General features: G+C 41.4%; 1 protein-coding gene across 3 annotated transcripts; it reads right to left on the reverse strand.

The window, feature by feature from the left end:
- Positions 1-10: 10 nt before the first annotated feature.
- virma (vir like m6A methyltransferase associated) lies at positions 11-21833 on the reverse strand. Of its 3 annotated transcripts, none has more exons than XM_058376617.1 (23): positions 21706-21833; positions 19792-19904; positions 15657-15743; positions 15466-15514; positions 14223-14388; positions 13941-14060; positions 11985-12215; positions 10387-11581; positions 9518-10051; positions 9256-9410; positions 8267-8349; positions 7035-7128; positions 5653-6194; positions 4540-4775; positions 3960-4439; positions 3727-3859; positions 3452-3568; positions 2340-2500; positions 2119-2215; positions 1445-1611; positions 904-1250; positions 672-815; positions 11-525 (listed from the first exon to the last, which is right to left on the reverse strand). In XM_058376617.1, the coding sequence occupies exons 1-23, from the start codon at positions 21766-21768 to the stop codon at positions 338-340; spliced, it is 5502 nt and encodes a 1833-aa protein (XP_058232600.1). In that variant the 5' UTR covers positions 21769-21833; the 3' UTR covers positions 11-337. The 3 variants fall into 3 exon arrangements, with proteins under 3 accessions (XP_058232600.1, XP_058232601.1, XP_058232599.1); XM_058376618.1 differs by having other exon boundaries at positions 12015-12218; XM_058376616.1 differs by having other exon boundaries at positions 11985-12218.
- Positions 21834-22044: the final 211 nt, after the last annotated feature.

The following is a 22044-nucleotide window of genomic DNA, read 5'->3' on the forward strand; positions in this document are numbered from 1 at the left end:
GGGACTTGCATATTGTCAAAAATGATTTATTTCACATTAACTGTCCAACTAGTTTCTCTAACTGACTCACAATAAAATACTTTGCAATTTATCTTTCACAATGTCTTCACTGGAAATCAGCACGCATATAAAAAATGTACTCTTCTGAACTGCCGCAATTGAAATGTCAGCATTACAAGATATTAAAGCACAAATGGATATTCACAGAATTTTAATCAGCTTTCAACAGAAATAAAAAGCAACAAATATAACATTACAATAAATCCATCCACTGATTCTCCACATCCTGAGTGGTCCTTTAGAGCCGTGCGGCTGAGTCTTGGATAGTTTACAGTTTTTAGCGAGTGAATGAGCGTACGTGTCGGCCTCGTCCACCTCCGCTCCCGCTGCTGCTGAATTTCCCTTGACCACGCCCACTGTTACTTACTCCACCACCTCCTACACTAAGTCCTCCTCCACTTAGCCAGGAAAGGCCAGTGCCTCTGCCTCTGGGGGCACGGTCACGTGGAGCCAAACGGTATGCACCTGAGGAAAGAGCATAAGAACCAATAAAAACACAAAAACACTCTCAAATACCACTGATATTTTAAGTTTACCGACCAACTGCAAAAGTCTGACTTGTGATTCTACCGAACCTATTAAATACCTGCATGAGTATAACATAAGTGTACCTGCTGGTGGTTGCCTCGATGGTAATGGTCGTGTAAAGTTACTTTGAGCTCCTCTGGGTTCACTGTACGTCCCTCTGTGAGTGACTGCAGTCACTGGAGCACTCCACGTGGAGCCCCGCCCACCCTCACGACGAGGATAATTACCTTAAATAGCAAACGTTAATTTTTAAAAGCTATCAAACTACAGCAAAAAGATCTGTATATGCGTTTGAGTATTATCATCTGTACACACTTGCAAGCAGTGCACTTTTGGGTGCAGGTGGAGTGAAGAAGCGTGTGTGGCTCTGGAAGCCCCGTCCTCTGGTTCCACCAGTAAACAGGCCTCTAGTGGGTGGCTTGGCCCCTCCCCCTTTGATAGGGCGTTTAGGTAGAGCCAAGCCTGCAGGTAGGCTCACTTCCTTGAACTCTGCAGCCAAGAAGTCGTCTACGTGCATGGAGGGCGGCCGACTTGTGTTCTGTTTCCGCTGCCTGAAGATGTCGTGCGGTCGGCTGAGCTGGTTGAAAGCGCCACGGCCACGTCCCCGAGGAGCTACCATGATGTGAGCACGCTTAGCCGGCTCCACATACTCCGATTTGCCGCTGCCAAAAGAAACACACCGAATCGTTCTGAGTAATGACTGAATGGTTTTGTATGTTCACATATGCAGTGTTCAGTGTGTTTGACTTGAACCCTGGTATGTTCTCCCACTTGGCATGCTTTTCGAATTCAGGTGAGACACAGCACTCACGTGAAACTAAGCCAAAAGACAAGAGCTGTAGTGCTGCAGAAGTACCTGGAGGTGATGAAGGTTTCATGCTTGTGCTTCCCCAGTCGAAAGGCCTTTGCTGGTTTGCTGTGGCCTGGTGAAGTAGGCTCGCTCAGGAATAAACGGTCTAACTCAGCCTTCAGGTTAAGATCAGGGCAGCACTGCTGCGCCAGTGTGACCAGGTCTACTTTAACCTGCAAGGCAACAAAAATGAAAAAAACTCCACTTGATGTTTCAGTACAAATACAGAGTATAGTACTTCACTTGGCTTGAAGTGAATCAATATGAAACCTCTAATGTTCTCATTATGAAACCCCTAATGTCCTCTTTTGTCCTCTAATGGACACAGCCACCTTTCACATTACACTGATGTACCATGATTAGATTGATGAAAGAAAATTGCCAAATGACTGGAACCTGATAATATAATGAGGTAAATACAACAAAAAAAAAACATTCAATTCAATTTATTTGTATAGCACTTTTAGCAATGAACATTGTCTCAAAGTAGCTTCAGAGAAGTATTGAAACACTATTTTATCCATAATGAGCAAACCTGAGGCGACTGTGTCAAGGAAAATCTCCCTGAGATGATATGATGAAGAAACCTTGAGAGGAACCAGGCTCAGAAGGGAACCTCATCCTCATTTGGGTGACGCTGGACAGTAAATAATGTAGCTGTTGATAATGTCCTTACTCACCATGTCCTGTTCTGTCTCCATGTCATCTGACTGGAAGGGAGAATACCAAAGAGCCCTCAGCTGATCATCCAGCAGATCAGAGAGGATATATACGGTTCTTTGGGCAGAGAACACACGCAATTATAAAAACATGCCAGGAAACGACACTAAACATTATGTTAAACATCACCAAATAAATGATTAGACTAATACTGGGAACTCAACAAGACCATCTCTAATACCTGTTGTTAAACTGGGTCTGGAGTGGTTCTGGAGAAGGCAGGGTTGGCTCTGTTTCAGGTTCTGCTTGGCCCACAGTCTCTCCAGCGCTTTCAATAATCTGCCTGAGACCCACCATATTCTCCAGCAGAGCTTCCAACGAATCATCCTCTTTAAGGAGTTCCTGTTATAAAACAAGCATTAGATGTGAGAAACGCTAAAAAGATAGATAGATAGATAGATAGATAGATAGATAGATAGATAGATAGATAGATAGATAGACAGACAGACAGACAGACAGACAGACATTACTGATCCCATGAGGGAAATTCTTGTGTTGAATAAGACAAGTATTATATACCGTATAGGGTAAATATGTTACTGTTTATGGAAAGGCAAATTTTCCTGACTATATAAAACAGCATTTAAGCTAATATTGTGAATTTAAAACACAATGTTCCCAACCTCCGACCCTGAAGTACCCCCGTCCTGCATATTTTAGTCTTTACTGCTCTAATGCAAATGGCTGAGAAATTGGATAACAAGCAAGGAAAACACTATTGTGAGTAACTTAATTATTTATCACGGCAAATCAATACTGCTGTTCCCATGATATATTTACTAACTCGGTACAAGAACTAATGCTGTACTCTCTGCCTGCACTGATGTATGGGTAGCGTGTCCTGAAAAGCATGCTAGAGCACTCACAATGTCACACACTGTCTCTGATGTAAATGGGCTACATTTATTAAAACTAAAGTGTCTGCATAGTGTATTCACCACACCTACTGGAAAATTTCCTTTCCTTACCCCAATTTTAGTTATTTGCCCTTTCCCGCCCAGCTTTCTCCTACCACACACCAGCTATTAACCAGGGGCAGTGAAGGCTAACTCATGCTTCCTCTGAGACGCATGAAACACAGCCCTCTTTTTAAGTCGCTGCTCAGCATCACAGGGCAGCGGAACACACAGGGAGGAAAATGCTATCTGTTGTTTTGCATAGATTTCACAGATGCCTGCAATTAGTTTCACTGTGATTTTGATTAGTTTCGCTGTGATTGTATCCCTCTGGATAATCAGACAAATTACGACTATTAAGAACATGTGGAGACTCTTATACCGATGCGCTTCATACCGTGATGTGTTTCTCCAACTCTGCAAGCGGATGTTCGGTGGATTCATCTTTCCACTGGAGCAGCTGTTTCATATCACTCACGTTCAAAGCCAATGAGCGAGAGTCCATATCTTCATCCTGTTACAGCACAAACAGGCTCTCAAACACAGACTACACTCTTCCTAACACGCACAAATAGTCATGGGGAAAAGAAACTTGAAGGATGTTTGTTTCTAAACAATCCTTAGCGTACAATTCTGGCTCGATTCCTAGGAGAAAGTTATTTAGTTGCTCACCACTGAGTCATTGTTGAGGATCTGTCGTAGGAAATCCAACAGAGCAGAAAGAAGTTCAGCTGATTCTTTGTTGAAAGATGTGATTTCTCTCCGGAGCAGGGACGACACGGCAGAATTGTGCTTCTTTAGTGAGCTGCAAAAAAGTGTATATATAAAACCAAGGTCAGTGATCTACTGCATACACATACTCACACCTACACACAGCGCTTATTTAAATAAAACTATATTGTTACCTCTTTAAGTGATAGAGCCCATAGTCATGTTCGGTCAGGAACATCATTGTTCTGAGGCAAGTGAGTTGAAGAGTGTAGCTGCTGTGGGTGTGTTTGAGCACCTCCAACATTCTGTCACATATACCCGGCATTATGTCCTTTGAAGGCAAGGCGTTAGCCAACTGCTCTGCCTCGGACACACATACCTCCCCGGAGCCACTCACAATCAGAGAAATGTCCTGGTCACACAGCGATTGGATAATTGAGGCAATCAGTTCAGCGTTCTGTTGCAGCGACAGGTTAGCGTCCACCGGTGGGAGGAGCATCGCAAGCAGTATCGACAGCGTGTCGGTCGGTTTGTCATCAGGCCGCACCTCGCTTCGCACATCGCTGCGGATGGCTCCGCCCAGCAGAGCCAACGTGGCAGCCTTACAGGAGCGCTGAGACACCAGGGAGTCTAGCAGGGCCAACAGCCTTGTCAACTGTGGGATCATTGCTTCCCTAAATAGAAGATTTAATACATTACATATAAATGGTATACTGATGAATCACAGTAAATGTGCCTGCGTGAGCGCATGTGCAATCCTGTTACATATCTTACAGTTGCATCTCTTCATGCAGCTGCTCCAGCAGGGTCCTCATGACGAGGGTGGCAGTTGGTGCTGCAAGGTCGCAGAGTTGCACACACACTCGCCGGAGCACAGACAGGAGAGGTGGACAGCTGCTCACACACACACACCGCAGCACCTCCTGTAACGTGCGTGCCTGAGCATGCAGATGCATACTCCACAGCTTCCGGGTGTTCATCGCCACTCCAATGTCTTGGACTGACAAAGCCTGCCATGCAGAGAAAGCAATGCATGTCATGTTCAAGTAGCAAAGCCTTGCCAGCTAACTCAAACAAATGGCAAATTAAGTGTTGAAGTGTAAGGTGCAAAGCGACAAAAGAGTGTACTGTTTAAAAAACCACTATTTTAATTTTAATATAAATAAACAAAAATACCAAGAATAGAGCAATATCTGACCTTGAAAGTTATGATATTTCTGCTACAATTTACAAAACATTCATGAGAATGATTTTTAATGATGAATAAATTCATCAGTTAGGCTCGACCACTTCCAGGTTATGATTTCCCAAAAGTCCAATTAACCAGGCTAAAATGCAGTGTTTCATTTAAAAGTATGAGTTAATTGAGATCGTTAATACATACAGTCCATAGATAATAAACGAAAATAAGGAATGTATTCGTTATCCTGTCCAGGGAAGCATCATGTTTGTGCCCTTGACAAACAGGCAGAAAGTCTCTGGCTGACCTTTTTGATTGTCTGAGCTATATTTGAGGCCATTGTTATAACCCTGATATACATAAACCTGTGTCTGCATCACAATAATTGAGTTTCGTATTAGGTTTAAAACCAATAAAACTGTTACACTACGCCATTGCTCTTTTATAGATTGCCCTTATATTTGCCTGTTCTGTTGCTTGGCAACCAAAGCTTACTTTTAACAGGATATATATTATTACTATATGTCGGAAAAATTGTTTATTTATAAATGATTTAATTAACCACAGATTTTGCCATATAGTTTTCTGGCCATTTTATAAAAGTAACAGATTTTGCTCTGCTTTATAAACAATAACTTTTTAGCATTCATTAATATGCCTTTATGTATTTCTCTCATCAGTCCACTCCAGTTGTACGTGTGTGGTACCTGTGTGGTCTGCATGGGCAGCGGTAAAGGCAGAAGCTCCGATAACAGACTGAGGCTGCTGTAAATGTTCTCTGGTGCAGCAGTAATGGAGTTGAGCACCTCTTTCAGCATGAGAGACCAGCTGTTGGCTGCCACGGTTTCCTCTGAGCCGGTCACTTGCTTGCTCACGGCGTGTGTGAAAGTCAGTAAAACGTCAGTGATGTCGTTCTGCAGGCGCAGCTCCTCTGCATCTAGGTTTCCCAACGGCGTGGAGCATGCGATCGTATGCAGGGTAACGCACACGGCCGGGACGCGCACGTCCCTGAACTCGCATGCGCCGCCGTGCAGTAGCTCGCTCAGCATAGCTCGCATGAGCCTCAGCGTGCAGGACGCCAGTGACATCATCATCAGTCGCTGCGGTGTGGGGCCCAAGGGTCCATGCAAACGCCAGTGGGGTATTAACACAGAGGTCAACTTTTGGAGGAGTTTAATAAAGGTGTCCATTCCTTCAGCACTGAATAGCGTGATCACTGCCTGGTTCCATTTCAGGTCCTTCTGCTGACCTATGTACAGATTTATGATAAATGTTCACTACTGCCTTATTGTGTACACCCTGGCTTATTTTAATAAACGTAGCTTTGATGAAAGTACGGCCATAATGATATGCATCAAACAAAAACATCCTCTGTGTATAAAGCACAATTAAACACAACAACAGCTGACCAATGTAAAAATAATGACTGAGCATCTATATTGATACCCAATATGCTCCAGCTCACAGTATATCATTTAAGGCCATGGATAAAAAAAAATGTGCTTTAAACAGAGTTTGAAAAATAGATCAAGTGGAAGCTGCTTTGACATGCAGAGGCAGGATGTTCCAAAGTTTAGGGTCAGCTAACCTAAAGGCACGTCTGGACCTGGGAACAGTCAAGAGCAGCTGATCAGAAGACCCAGAAGTCCGGATGGAAGTGTACCTTTGTTACAGATCTGCCAGGTATGGTGGCATTTATCCATTTAATGATTTAAAAACAAATAGTAAACACTTAAAACCTATACTGAAGATCCCCCGCTAACTGAGTGGACCGCCTGTAGACAAATTAATCGTTTTAATCCGGTAGAATACAACCAATCAGATGACAATTTTAAAACTCCGGGAGTGTTTCTAATTTTGCGTACCATACGCATCAGACATTTAGTCAATGGTTCATAGGAGTGCCATCTGAAGCTGAGACTATAGGACCCGCTATTATCACACATAACAACTCTTCTATTGTGATAAATAGAAAGTTTGTTGAAAAGACAGGTCTCTAGGCTTCATCCAGACATCAGCAAATGAGAGGTGAAATTCTGATATCGTAATTTCAAAGTTTTTTGTTATGTGTGTGTGTGTGTGTGTGTACCTGGCACAGTGGCTGGTGGACAGGCGATGTGACAAAGCACTCTGAGAGCAGTAACAAGACCCACTCCGTCTGGCGTCATTACATTCTCCAGATTCTAACACAGGGAACAGAATCTCAGTTATACATGGCTAATCATTACGCAGCTTGCTCACAAAATATTAGAGGCTCATTCCACTGAATAAATGCACGCATCAGTCTTAATTATACAGAAACGTTATCTCAAATACCTGTGTGGTTACACATACAATGACAGATGGATCCAAAGTGGATTATATTGAATACATTTTATGTAAACAGACCAGTATAAAGGGTTTATCTCCCATTGCCATTTTAAATAAGTACATAACTCCTGTAGTGTGTTTGTGTTGCCATCAGCACAGGAACTGAAGGATCATTTCACAGTATTAGACTTCAGAATAATACATTTATAATAAGTGGGCAAATACAGTATGTACATACACTTGAATAAAATCTCATGGAAGATATTGAAGACCAGCTGTTCATACAAATCAACATACAAACCTTCAAACCCAGACATCCTGTTATAATAGCTAAGATACACTGAGCACTGCCTTAAACACACCTGAACACCTACTAATTTATGCCATTTTCCAATCAGTCAATTAATAGCATCGTTAACTTGGGCCACTGTAGCCTCTGGACTGATGGAACTGGAAAGAGATGTAATTGCTGGGGTTGTCAAACTGGTGTTTTTCATAAAAGTGGTTATTTAAGTTACATAAGCCTTTCTGCCACCTAAAAACAACCCAGCATCCTCTGACCTCTTTCATCAACAAGATATTTCTGCCTGTTTACTGGATTTGCCCCATTCTGGGTAAATGCTAGAGATTAAAAATGTGTGAAAATCCCAGGAGACTGAAATAGTCCAGTCCATCTGGCACCAGCGAAAATGTCACGGTCGAAGTCTTTCACACATTTAAAACATGACATTTTCTCCCTGAATTTTATGCCTGATGTGAACATTAACTGAAGCTGTATCTGGATGATTTTATGTACTGCATAGCTGCCACATGATTAGCTGACTGGATATTTGCATGAAACTGAATAGCAGATGTTACAGATGTTTCTAATGAAGTAGCCTGTGAGTGTATGGTTGTGTACTCGAAGACAGGCTTGCTCAAGGCAAATGGTTTATTTTAAAAAAAATAACGTTGCTGTTCTTATATTACAGCAGATAATGATATAGAATGATCTGAATCTGCTGTACAGACCTGCTTGATGTAATCAATAAGGGCTGGTATGCCACTCATATCAAAACGTAGCTTCTCAAGCGGCTCCAGCCATTTACTCAGCTCTGAAACAGAAGTCAAACATCACCGACTTAACCAAGAAACAAAAGAAATGATCGATTATAATGGTCATAAAGTTAACATGAGGTTTATATACGCTTTTCTCAAGTGTAAGTTATGAAAAATACTGAAATTGTGAAATGTTACGCTGTAATTTAGAATGAATACATTTCTTATTTTGATATATTTATTTTATTTGGATTTAAAATATTTATTAAAAATAACAATTTTTGACAAATTATTTCCAGCAAAATCTGTAGAATGTGTTATGTCATTTTTTGTCATTCATTATTTCAAATGAATAACTTATTCTAACTTTCACATACACTATATTGGCAAAAGTTTTGGGACATCTGCCTTTACATGCACATGAATGTAATATGGAGTTGGCCCGTCCTTTGTAGCTATACCTGCTTCAATTCTTCTGGGAAGGCTTTCCACAGGGTTTAGGAGTGTGTTTATGGGAATTTTTGATCATTTCTTTAGAAGAGCATTTGTGAGGACTGGTACTGATGTTAAACGAGAAGGTCTGGATCACAGTCTCTGCTCTAATTCATCCCAAAGATGAGGTTGAGGTCAGTCAAGTTCCTCCACACCAAACTTGCTCATCCATGTCTTTATGGACTTTGCTTTGTGCACTGGTGTGCAGTCATGTTGGAACAGGAAGCGGCCATCATCCTCACAAAGTTGGGAGCATGAAATTGTCCAAAATGTCTTGGTATGCTGAAGCAATAAGAGTTCCTTTGACTTGAACTAAGCCCAACCCCTGAATTCAATGATTTGGAGGGATGTCCCAAAACTTTTGCCAATATAGTGTACCTCTGTGTACTTTGACAAACAGATTTTACTTAATATACAACACCTCACAAATCTAATAGATTCGATTCCAGTCGTACTGATTTATGGCTCACCTTGAAGCTTTGCGTTGTTCTCGTCAGCTTTGCAGATACTGAGTAATGGAGCAGCAAAATGTTCCATCATTTTCAGCTCAGCAGAGGACTGCACCACCAGCAGCACGAGCATGCAGGCATAGTTGTATGTTACAGACTTCCTGGCTTTTCCTTCCCTAAAAATAAATCACTGCACTGAAGCACATACGCAGGATGAACCTGACCTGGATCTGTTTGTGGTGTGACTTGCTTTGTGTGTGTGTTTGTGCACGTGTGCACTCACCCCTGTCCCTCTTTGGCGTGATGCTCGAGTAGGTTGACCAGGCAGATGAGATTGACGTCCATGCCGAGGACGTGTGTGACTGCGTTTCGTCCCGTGCTGCTAAAACTGATGAGATACAAGCTGTGGAGTGTGGACAACACTTCTGGATTGTCACCTTCCTCAAGCTCCAAGCCATTCAGCTCTGCGACAGCTTGCAGTGCGTGCAAGGCCTGCATTAACCACACCCAAAAGCCATCATCCATTGAGCTCTCTGTGCCGGTGGCAGCTTCCTCGCCCTCTGCCTCCAACAGTGGGGTCATTGGGGCCAGTTGAGCAAGGTGTGTGAGGGGAGCCACGTGTGTGAGAGGTGTGAGCAGACGTAACAGGATGTTGGTGGGCTCATGCTGGCTCAGGAGGAATAAGAGACCCTGCTGGGACTGGGACAGGAAGCGCAGCAGCTCTCGCACGGCCTGTAGTACTCCCACATGGCTGCATGTGGCCAGGGAGGTCAAGACAACTGCCAGTGACTCCAAGAAGTGGGTGGCATGCATATACCTGTAAGAAGGAGAGACTTATTACAGACTTAATAGAGGTTCAGTTTCTGGTAAACATATAAATAACAATCAATGAAAATATTAGGTCTCATTTATTAAACTTGCAGTAAATTTTGTATTCAATTTCACAGTCAAAACAAACTAAAAATATCATGCTTTACAAAGATTTTACTGAACTTCTTCAAAAACACAAGCATACTTTGTTAAATGCCAATCACTCCAACATGCATTCAAAGCAAAGTGCAAGTTTAACATACGGGAGGGCAGTAATCCTTATAGTTCTTACAAAAAATAATCTTACACTGAGTACATTTTGTTAAAAACTGCTTGAATCACCTATACAATGTTGGGTAAGGATCGTCTCGCTCCGGTGGTCCAGTAATGCGTGCCGTAGTGGGAAAAGCCTTGCCAGGTGGCTGCACCATGCAGTGAGGTGCTGTTTCCAGCAGGTGGTGCAACTCTTCTAGCAAACCTTGCAGCTTCTCCAGATCGCCCTCGGATAGAGAATTCGATTCCATCAGCGTGTCTGTGTCCAAGTCCATCGGGCTCTCGGGCTCTGTCTCAGTGTTTTCCCGGTCTCCCTCCTCTCCTTCTCTGTCTGTGCTTTCGCGTTCCCTCTCACCTCCTTCTCTATCTCTTTCTGCAGTCTCTGTGTCTGCAGGATGGTGCTCAGCCCACACACCTGCTGTTTTTTGAAGGTCAATAAGCACTTCGTAAAAATGTCCCTTCTGCACGATGGCAGCACCTGCCGTCGCCACTCGGACGGTCTGGTCCAACAGAAAGAGCTCGAGCAGACGCTGGTAGCCACTTGTGCCTTCGCTGTCGTGTTGGCCCGCTCTAATCAGCGCCTCCATGCCAAGCGGTTCGCTTACGATGCTGTCGAGAGAGCGCAGAATGCTGAGTTTCAGCGTGGATGACACATGATCGGCAAACAGGAGGTCCAGGAGAAGACCCATGATCCCCTTCTCCAGCAGGGCCTGCACAGTCTGAGTACCACAGTCAGCCAAAGAAGATGCCAGTTTGGCGCCTGCTTTCAGTTGCCGCAGGTTCAGGGCAATGGGCTGCGCTAGGGCTAGGTCAAGATTAAGAGCAGTAGATGTCCATTCAACCAGCAGTTTCAGCTGCTCCTTCTGGCCCTCTGGGTCCTTCATTTCTGAAAAGCTCAATCCTTTCACTAGCAAAACTGAAACTTCCTCTAATGCAGTTACCCAGCCTGCACCTCGCTCTGACTCTGACCCCTCTCCCCAGGCTTCTAGCAGTTCTGACAACTTAGCTGCAGACTCGGCCCATGGAGACGTCTGGTCCTGAAGATCTGTCGCCTTAAGACAATTCAATTCGGCCTCGTAGCGGGTGATATGGGGTGCAGTGAAGTGCTGCAGGGGGCGGAGCTCCCGTTCATATGGATCGTACTGGACAGTGGGTAGTGATGCGAGGTCCTCAGGGGTGCAGTCAAGGTCAAAGGCTGGCAGCTTATATGCCCCACTTTCAAGATCCTCCTCATCACTGGATATTTGTTCATAGCCATCATCACCTAAAGAAAGGAAAAACAATTAACTTCTAAAACTGGTGAGGGGGAGTATATGGTTACTTATTCATTATTGTGAACCATGAAAAATAATAAAAAAAATAAAGTATGCCCAGCCTACACACAACATCTCAGTGTCTGCTTGCTTTTATTGTAGAACTAATAATCCAACCATGTTTCTAACTACGCAAAGCAGAAATGAGTAGGAGTAGGAGCTTGAGACAGGGACATCCAAAAACCCACAGAAACAACTTCCATGTCTATGCTGTAGATCAGGGGGAGGCGGTTTAACATGCAGTGTGATTTTTAGTTACTTCCTCTCTGCTTTCAAGGTAATGTGTGAGCATGCTGGGAAAAACACATCCGCACACACGCCTGAGGAACACACACCGTGTTGCGCCTCCCCTACCTTCACCATCATCCTCCATCTCCTCCTCACCCTCTTCTTCATCCTCCTCCTCCTCCTCTTCCGGCTCACTTCCCTCAGAGCGGGCGTCGTTGTCTTCATCCTCCCCTGCTCCTTCGTCTTCCTCCTGTTCCTGGTCCGAGTAGGCATCGCTAGGAGGGAGGGAGTTTCGCTCGGGAGAAACAGGCTCCAAATCATCGTCCCCTCGTTCCACGCTCCCCTCCTTCACCGGGCCTGCTAGTGATTCAGCATTTTCGCAGGATTAGTTGAAAATCAATTTTTTAAATTATATTTAGTGAAAATGAATAAAATAAAAACTATTTTTAAAAAAGGTTTGCGTTCATAAACCTGTGAACATCATTTTTATTTTATTTTATTACAGCACCACTGCCTCTAACTGGCTTGTGCTTTTATCCCGGCTGGAGATTTAAAAAAAATTGCAATAAATTATTTAATCATCCAAGACACTAAAAAAGACAGGAAATCATTTCCACCACTTCAAGCTTAAGTAGAGCATGAGAGGGTGTAATAATATTGCCAGCTGTGCGGTCCTGAGATGCATCAGCAATCATGAAAGACTGGATGATGGATATTACGAGAATCTACATGAATTTGCTAAATTGCAAGCACAGGACTCTTCTTTTAAACTCCTAGCTGGGAAAACATATCATTACTCTCTATGATAGCTATACTCATATTCAGTGTATGTGAACTTGGCTGAATGTGTGTTTGATGCTGTCACACAATGCATCTTGGCCCAAATCTGCGGAAAATCTGCTGTAACGGCTTGCAAGCTGCTCCCAATACCGTGAGGTTGCTTGATTTTGCGTTCATTTTAGCAAACGCAAAATCCTCGATGCTCTGATATACAGGGTGTCCCAGTGGTCTCTGTATATTGGTTAATTAACACATTTTAGCCAATTTTTTTCCACATTTAGTTATCTATCTATATCTATCCTTTTCAGGCAGCCTTTAAGAATTACTTTGCATCTGAAGAAGAACGTATGGAAATCATTCTCATGGCTGGATCAGGAAGCTGTCACAAGGTTGCGATGGACTCTAACCAGACAACAAGACAAGAACAAATCGCACACAACCCTGCTGGAAAACTTATTAGACAATTCTAAAAGTGTCGTGGACCAATCGAGAACAAACATCCGCTGATGGAGACACAACGGTAGTGGGGCGTACATATGGAGCGTTCCAAAAAAAAATATCATGTTTAAGACGCATATGAACAGCACCACAAAGATATATATATTTTTTTGTTTTTAGACAAAAATTACAAGTTGTAATTTGTTAAATTGCACGCACGTATGAGGCTTCTGAGTTGAGGGCGTGTCAGTCAGAAATGGTGGAATCAACGGATGGAGCATTTGGTTGGTTGAAGTTGAATATTTGTCTCAGAAGCTGTATATGGAGCGAGTTATTATATCAAATAAAATACCACTGTACAATTATGATATATTATGTCACGATAAAACTTTACAGTGGCTTCATAAATTGATTAAAAACATTTAAAAAAAAAAAAAAAAAAAAAAAAAGCAAAGCACCCCAGATGTACATTCTTTATTCTTCATTTTCCTTGCTGTATGAAAAGGTAGGTACAGTTTCCAGCGGATTGGACGAGACATCTGTCACCATTTTTTTCGATTATTTTAAAATAATAATAAACATATATTTATTTACATTCGACGCTACTTTGCACAAGGACGTTCATGCTGTACTTCCTGTATATCTGGAGTGACAGATCTCTCGTCCAATCAGCTGGAAGAATTCCATTCGCAAACTATACCTACCTTTTCCGGTTTGTCTAAATTGTTGTTGTGTTTGTTATTTTTGTCTTTTGTTTTCTGATTTGTTATTGTGTGTTGGATTTTTTTTTATCTTGACTTTTTTGTTTTGCACTTCTCGGCCACCATGAAACATTGTTCCGAGGCAGAATTTTCCCATACACACCTGGCACAGTTAGGGCGTCCTCGTCATCGTCGTCCGGCGGTGGAGGCCCTGGTGGGGTTCGAGGACCTCTGGGTTGTGGTCTGGGTGGGCTGCCGTTAAACTGCTCCTCATTGTCCCACTCTGACACACACAAACACAACAGACACACAGTGAGAAAAGAAACAATATACATTCTTCCATAGCAGTGCATTCCATTTACATTCCTTTCATACAGCCTGTAATGGAAGAAGCGCTGTTTATTTCGAATACTGTGCATGCGTGTGTCAATATGAAGGTACTGACCATGTTTGATGGTCCTCTTGGAGGCAGGTGTCTGCTGTTGAGGTGGAGGGGGAGGAGGAGGGGGTGGAGAATCGCGCTCGTGTCCGTGTGACCGTTCGGCCGTACCGTACACCGCCAACGTCAGGCATGTATACCAGCCACGCAGCACCAAGCCGTCTGTGTTTATCTACGCAAAACAATCAAGGGACGTCACGTCTCATTAACCATCTCACCAATCCCACATACCTGTATAGCCTGAATGTACTACATCGGCTCACCGGGTCATTTTTTAGTAATTAAATGTGTCCTTTAAACCTACTGAAAAGTCTGTCTGGTGCACAATCCTCTAGATCTCCAGGATTAATAAAAATCCTAAACCTGAGGTCATTTTTGATTTGAGACACAGCTGGGGAAAATCACGAGGACAGCGGAAACTTGCGGCTCGACGTGAAATCATAGGCATCGGCAAGAAAACACTGAGCACAGACAGGAGAGGAGATAAAAGCTGTTGTGTGTGTTGATGTTACTGCCATCCGTGACCAAATGGGAGCTAAACACTCGCAACATTTGCTCCATTTTTGTGTATTCTTTCATCTCTATAATGCTTTTCTATGCAGAATTAAGGTCATATTTCTTTTCTGCTGCTTTATTTGCTCCCCTTTTCTGCATATGTTCAGATTCACAGTATGAAGTCGGAGTAGAAACATGGCAGACTTTAAAAACCATCACGCTCCAAAGAGGAAAATATAATCTGCTGTAACATCGCTTTCCCTCTCTACAAGGGAACTGTTTGGGGCAAAGGGATTTCTAATAGCATCTAATATCCAAACATGTAGTTCTACAAGCCAAAATTAAAATCAAATCAAATAAAATAAAATAAAATCAAATCAAATCAAATAAAATAAAATAAAATAAAATAAAATAAAATAAAATAAAATCAAATAAAATAAAATAAAATAAAATAAAATAAATAAATAAATGATTTAACGATAACATTCTATCTGGAAAAAGATAAGATGTCTGATGTCATGTTTGTGAAACACCTTCTCTATGGTGGGGAGGGGTGAAGGGAATTATTTCAAGCATGCAAACAACTGATGGTTTGCATAGACGTCCTAGAGCTGGAAAGTCCAGTCAGGGCAGCAACATGTTAGACTGCAGCAGATGGAGTACACCATGAGCGACCATTATCAAAGCACGAGACTTCTTTTCACACATCGAAGGGAGAATAATGGACGAAAGAAGCAGTCTACAAGTCTCTCACCTTTCCACTGGGTCGGAAGACGATTGATTTGTTCTCATCGTACTCCAAGCTAGGGAAAAATTTAAACGACATGTACAGCGTTAAGTGGAAAGTCACTGTTAAACTATAAAATAAGTGTGTGATAGTTGTAACTGTTGGCATTCATACAGTATGTGTGCACTGGTGTGGTGGGTGTTGGGTGTGTGTAGTACCTGCCCAACCGGTCAAACACTGGGGTGCTGGCTTTGGAGACATTGTTAAAGAACAGGTCTAACTGGAAAGCATGAGGAGCAGTTTCTCTGAAAAACACATACACACACGCATGCACACACACACACACACAAGCATATCAGAACTCATTTGACGTTTTGACGACATTTGACGCCCCATCCTACACATATACCATCTAATGGTTTGCAAAAGGAAAGAAAGAAAGAAAGAACGAAAGAAAGAAAGAAAGAAAGAAAGAAAGAAAGAAAGAAAGAAAGAAAGAAAGAAAGAAAGAAAGAAAGAATAAACACTCACTAAGACATGAACATCAACATTGTACTCAAACACCAATACAATCCCACACAATATAAACAAACTGGCTGTGGAGTCAATTCCCTTTAATTCCTATCCGAATTCTTGCTCTAACAAATAACTAAAAAAATATTCTATTAAAAGAAAACGGCTCGACGAAGTTCAGTGCTTCGTTTCAACCCATAATGTTTTACACGTTCAATTCACAAAACAAACACTTCAGGAATTATATATATATTTATATAAAGCAAAACCAAATATACAGCCAGAAATAATCTGGTCTTAGAGACAGTAAAATGATTTGTGCTAAAGTTTTATCATAAAAAGATTATTGGGAAGAGTAGATCCAAGTAGAACGAGCAACTGAGAGGACAAACACACAGATAGGTGAGTCATAACCGAAAGCAGGAGAATAAAGGGTGTGGTGCATGTGATACCTAAGAAGAGTGAGAACAGTAGAAACCAAGACACACAAGAAAAAGCCCTTCACTGTTCCTTCAAGCTAAAACTATTAAAGTAACCACAATGTTTACTTTACTCTGTTTAATTAACTGACTTTAGTTATAAAGGCTACATCAGATTCATTGTCCTGCTATTGTCCTGTTATGTTATGACGTGTGTGAACAATGAAGGGGAAAAAAAAAAAATCCCACAAGCTGTAAAATCACAGTCAGATTAATCGAAGATGTCTGTGAATTTAACAGGAAAATATCATTTGCGTGTGATAATGACTCTGAACGATTATGTACTCAATAATGAAAGTGTCAGTGATGTTGTGCAATATCTAAAACAGTTCAGGGCAGGGCAAATTCTTTTAGGTAGTTATTACACTGGTCCCAGTCTGAGTATAATTGCTCCCATTTCACCCCACAGCATTGGTCTGGATTCAGATTCACTTGATTCTATCGATCCACCATTCATAAAAAATAACTATTATACACTACCAGTCAAAAGTTCGGACACACCTTTTAATTCAGTGTTTTTTTGTTTAGGGATTTATTTTCTACATCCTAGAACAATACTGGAGATTTCAAAACTATGAAATAACACACATGGACTTAAGTAATCCATATGTAACGACAACAAAAAACAGTCAGTTGTTATTTTAAGACACGAAGGTCAGGTGTTCTGGAATAGTTCTTGCAAGAACAGTATTGTCAAGTGCATTTGCAAAACCCATCAAGCACCATGATGAAACTGGCTCACATGAAGACCATCCCAGTAAAGCAAGACCAAAACTGACCTCTGCTGCAGAGGAGAAGTTCATTTAGAGTTACCAGCCTCAGAAATCACCAATTAACAGCACCTCAGATTAGAGCCGTTATGAAGGCTTTACAGAGCATCAGTAGCAGACATGTCTCAATAGCAACTGTTCAAAGGACATTATTGTGGATTTCAGCCACCTTCAGCATTGTTTTACAATGTAGAAAGAAATAAACATCAGGAAAGACCATGGAATTAGAAGGAGTGTCCAAACTTTTGACTGGTAGTGTATATATCACCCCTACAGCTGTATATCTTTAATAAATTATTGTAAATATATCACTATGCACTTCTGGTTAGATCGTCTTCTTTCAGCTTTTCCCTTCAGTGAATTATCTCTCTCCACCTATCCCTATCTTCTGCATCCCCAACACTTGCACCCACTAGCTTCATATCCTCATTTATTACATCCATATACCTCCTCTTTGGCCTTCCTCTTTGCCTCCTGCCTGGCAGCTCCATGTCCAACATTCTCCTACCAATATACTCACTCTCCCTCCTCTGAACATGTCCAAACCATCTTAATCTGGCCTCCATAATTTCGTCCCCCAAACGTCCAACATGAGCCCTCTGATGTACTCGTTCCTAATCCTGTCCAACCGTGTCACTCCCAAAGAGAACCTCAACTTCTGGTTAGATACTAACTGCATTTCATTGGCTTTATACATGTACTTTGCACAATGACAAAGTTGAATCTAATCTAACCTAATCTAATCAGTCAGTGTCAAAGAACCCATAGTATTTTATTTTAATTATTTTGGCGCATTAGAATTCTAGACGCAAATTACTGAATGTGAATTATGACTTAAACCAGTTATTTACTTGCAGTAAAAACTGCAAAGTTTTTGACATAAAAAAAAAAATGAGACCATGATAAATAACTTGGGACGGTTTTCCAGCTTTATGTGATAAATCAACCAAACATTTTTAGGACGTTAGCTTTAATATCACCTGGTTGGGTAAGTGTGCAGACACTTTACTATCAGGGCATGTGAGTGAGCTCAGAATCAACCAATCACTCAAATCAAACTCATGTTCAAATGTAATTATCAATAAAAGGATTCTGATAAAATACAAAAAACATCAGCTGTTCCTGTAGGAACTACGGTACATCATCTTGGTTTCATCCAACTTCTGAAAGTCCGCAAAGAGCTTACAAAACGTGCAGAACCTTAGAAAGGTTCGATCAGAGGGAGGTGGTTATTTACAAAACATTAGATGGGGCAGCACGGTAACATTACTAAGAACAGGATGTTAGTCCAAAATTGACAAAAAAGAAAAGAGGGAAAACTATCAGGGTGCCTGCTCGGAAACCCACAGCAACATCTGGCATGTATTGACACTTGACAACGATCTATGCCATTCTTCATGTTTGGGCATAAACATAGCTGCATATAGACCAAGCCTGCAAGATTTTGCCCAAACATACATACAGTCACACCAACGCATGTGACAAAAGGTCTATTGAGACCAAGGTGGAACTTTTTGGGTGCAAAAAACACAGCTAATTGCCCAAAGAAATCCTATACCCACAGTGAAGCATAGTGGTGGCAGAACCATGCTATGGGGCTGCTTCGCTTCACCTGTGGATAAATCAGACCTAGCTTAAAATACCAGTCTGTTTTGGTGCAGAATAATTTCACCTCAAGCATAATAACAACCCAAACCCACAAATCCACATCAACAACGAATGCCAGGTCCGAATTTAGGTACAAAGGAACTCAGCCAAAGGAAAAAAAGAATGACTTTCAATGAAAGTGTTTGTTTCATTGAATACCACTAAATTCATATTAAATTATATAAGAAGATGGAAGGTCAAGTGTTTAAGGCCCTGGGTTGTTGACCTGATGATCAGGGATCAAGCCCCAGCATCGGATGATTAGGGATCAAGCCCCAGCACCAGAAGATCAGGGATCAAGCCCCAGCACCAGAAGATCAGGGATCAAGCCCCAGCACCAGAAAATCAGGGATCAAGCCGCAGCACCAGAAGATCAGGGATCAAGCCCCAACTCTGCAAAGCTGACACTGCTGGGCCCTTGAGCAAGGCCCCCAACCCCCCTGCTTCATGGGTGCTGTCTTGGCTGCACTCTGACCCCAACCTCCAAGGATGGGTTATGTAAAGAAAGAAGGTGGTGAGTTTGAATCCCAGGTCCACCAAGCTGCCACTGCTGGGCCCCTAAACAAGGCCCTTAATCCTCAATTGCTCAAATAAGAGATAAAATAAATATAAGTCGCTCTGGATAAGGGCAACTGCCAAGCGATGCTATGTGCTACATAAATTTGACCCTATTTGTACACCAGACTGTATATGATACCCACTTATTCAATTCACTTAATCAAGTGACACTGGTCATCTAACCAAAAAGGGATTAGTATGTTGTGTGTATGTTTTAGTAAATTGTATGTATGTTTCTCATTAGTTTATCTTTGTTGTACTTTTTTTGTCTTTTCATACCACAATAACCATTTCAACCATTATTCAGTCCTGAAGTGAGAGAGAAATCAGCAACAAAAACACAAAACAAGCAAGCCATTTACGTGGATAATAATTTGCGTTCTTACCCAAAAGCTCTGCTGTCTGGGAGACTGCTGTGGGCTTTGATACCAGGAGGGATGACTCTGACTTCTGTGATCAATACATCATACGGAAACCGCACCACATCTACGTTTGTGAACTAGAGCAGAAGAAATGAACAGAAAAATGGCATTTATACTGGAGAATTTTAAGCAACTACAACATATGTGCAGAAAAGACATTAGTTCATTATCTATTAAACAAACAGCTCGTTTTATTACATTTTATTTTGCTCTCAGTGTCAATTCTGATGGCAGAGAATCATTTCAAAAATGTAAAATTCAGTAAAATCAGGTGGTGTTCATTTTCTTGAACTTTAGTGGGAAAAAAAACCAACAGAAAGTTCCAAAGTACTATACTAATATACTCACTATGATTTCTTTTTAACAACTATTTCACATGTAAGCAGACACTCTGCATGATTTAAAATGGCCAAAGAATAAAGAGATTCTGAACTCAACAGTTGCTCTTTAAAAAAGAATGTTATAGTTGCAATGGTCGAAGTCTACTTGAGAACATTTCACGGTTTTCTCAAAACACAATTTCATTTTCAGCCATTTCTAACAGTCAAATGTAAAGTCAGAGTAGTTTCTTCAAGTTTCTGATATGAGAGAATCATCATCATCGAGAGAGAGAGGGAGGGAGAGAGAGGCAAAATCTCCTGTTAGTCAAAAATTGTCTTAAAGCAACTTGACCTCACACCTCTGAAGCTCTGCATAACTAATGAGGCAACAGAAACTGGCCGAACAATAGCTAATTTACTGTGAGACTGTTAGTTTCAGATCGTCATCATCATCATCCAAAACACAGAGCATTGATACCAACTGGATTAGGAATGAAAAAAGGAAGATTAGGGCATCCCTAAACAGCAAACAACTCAATATGATGACAGCAGAAACATATTTATACCATAGCACTGCTAAAAATCTCTAATCTAATTTGCCAGGTGTTGTTAATTCATTTCAGCCACTAAGTACATTTCTGCAGCAGGAAAGTTCTGGAAAGAAGAAACAGAGTCTTGTGAGGGGATTGACAGCATAAGTGATAACAGGAAAATGATTTCTCGCACATACAGCAAAATGAAATGTAAATATAAACCGCTAAAAATGTTACTTAAACGAACTTAAAACCATGGACCAGCTGCTGTGGTAAAATAGGAATAAACCACTATGTGATGTGATGTGATGTGATGTGATGATGGAAAATCAACCATGGGGTGATAAGTTCTCTCTGATCATTTTCTCTAAAACAGCCTGTTGTTTATTTATTTATTTATTTTTTACATAACACACCAACCACCCAATCAAACCTTTTAGGAAAAAAAATGAACATTATTCTTTACAGTAGTTTCTATATAAAATATATGAAACGAATGAACACAGCTCACAGATAGAGCTGATGGACGATTTGCAGATCTGTAGATCAAGACTGAGTGCGTTTTAAGAGTTTAAAAGAGAGACAGAATGCTTTTTACAAGACATTCAATCAAATCTTGCTCATTTTCCACGCTCCAGTTCACATCACTCGAATAAAAAGGGGAAATAAGCTGGAGCCAGTTATCTATGCCAGTGTTTATAGCCATCGGTTTCTATCCGTCTTCATATTTCTACAACCATGAGCTCTATGTCCAGCAGTTATTGTTTACTTTAGAATAATAATCCCAGGTCACTGGGAGGAGTAATGTTACCACATTATCATGCTGGTTAATACGCTAGTGTTCGCTTTTGGACGTACGGACATGCTAGTGCATTTAGCCATGCTGCTAACTGACTTGCTTTGTTTAAAAGCACATCGGCCAAAATAAAAAAAAATAAAAAAAATTAGCTCGTGAACTTTGCACACAGCACTTTTATTGAGACTGCCTTGCACGATAATGAAATATGCAGAATTTTGTCATTTACCTCTGCACTTTGATGCTTAAACGTGTCTAAAAACAGAAGCTCCATTGACGAATCCCCCGCCATCTTTGTTTCTCGGTCATTTGTACTGCTTCCTGTTAGAATTTCACTTCCAGGTCACTGCAAAGCGCTGCAGGGGGAAAACAATAACAGCGGCAGCCGTGCAGTTTCGAGTTTAACTCTAACGCATACATTGTCAATAAAGTACCAGAAAATCTCCATATTTATATATATATATAGGTTTATATAGCTTATATTGTAAGCGTATATGCCGTTTATGGAAGGATTTTATCGTTAATGAGCCGTTTCTTATATGATGGCTGTCTCCCAGGGAACTGCCTT

The sequence above is a fragment of the Hemibagrus wyckioides genome, linkage group LG23, assembly GCF_019097595.1.
Source record: "Hemibagrus wyckioides isolate EC202008001 linkage group LG23, SWU_Hwy_1.0, whole genome shotgun sequence".
Taxonomy (NCBI): domain Eukaryota; kingdom Metazoa; phylum Chordata; class Actinopteri; order Siluriformes; family Bagridae; genus Hemibagrus; species Hemibagrus wyckioides.

Excerpts from the sequence above, each read along its gene's own strand:
- virma (XM_058376616.1), bottom strand. The coding sequence starts at position 21,768 with ATGGCGGGGGATTCGTCAATGGAGCTTCTGTTTTTAGACACGTTTAAG. Across the intron at positions 12,219-13,940 it reads GGACGCCCTAACTGTGCCAG|CAGGCCCGGTGAAGGAGGGG; the intron begins GTGTGTATGGGA and ends CTGAATCACTAG. Across the intron at positions 4,776-5,652 it reads TGCCCATGCAGACCACACAG|GCTTTGTCAGTCCAAGACAT; the intron begins GTACCACACACG and ends TCTGCATGGCAG.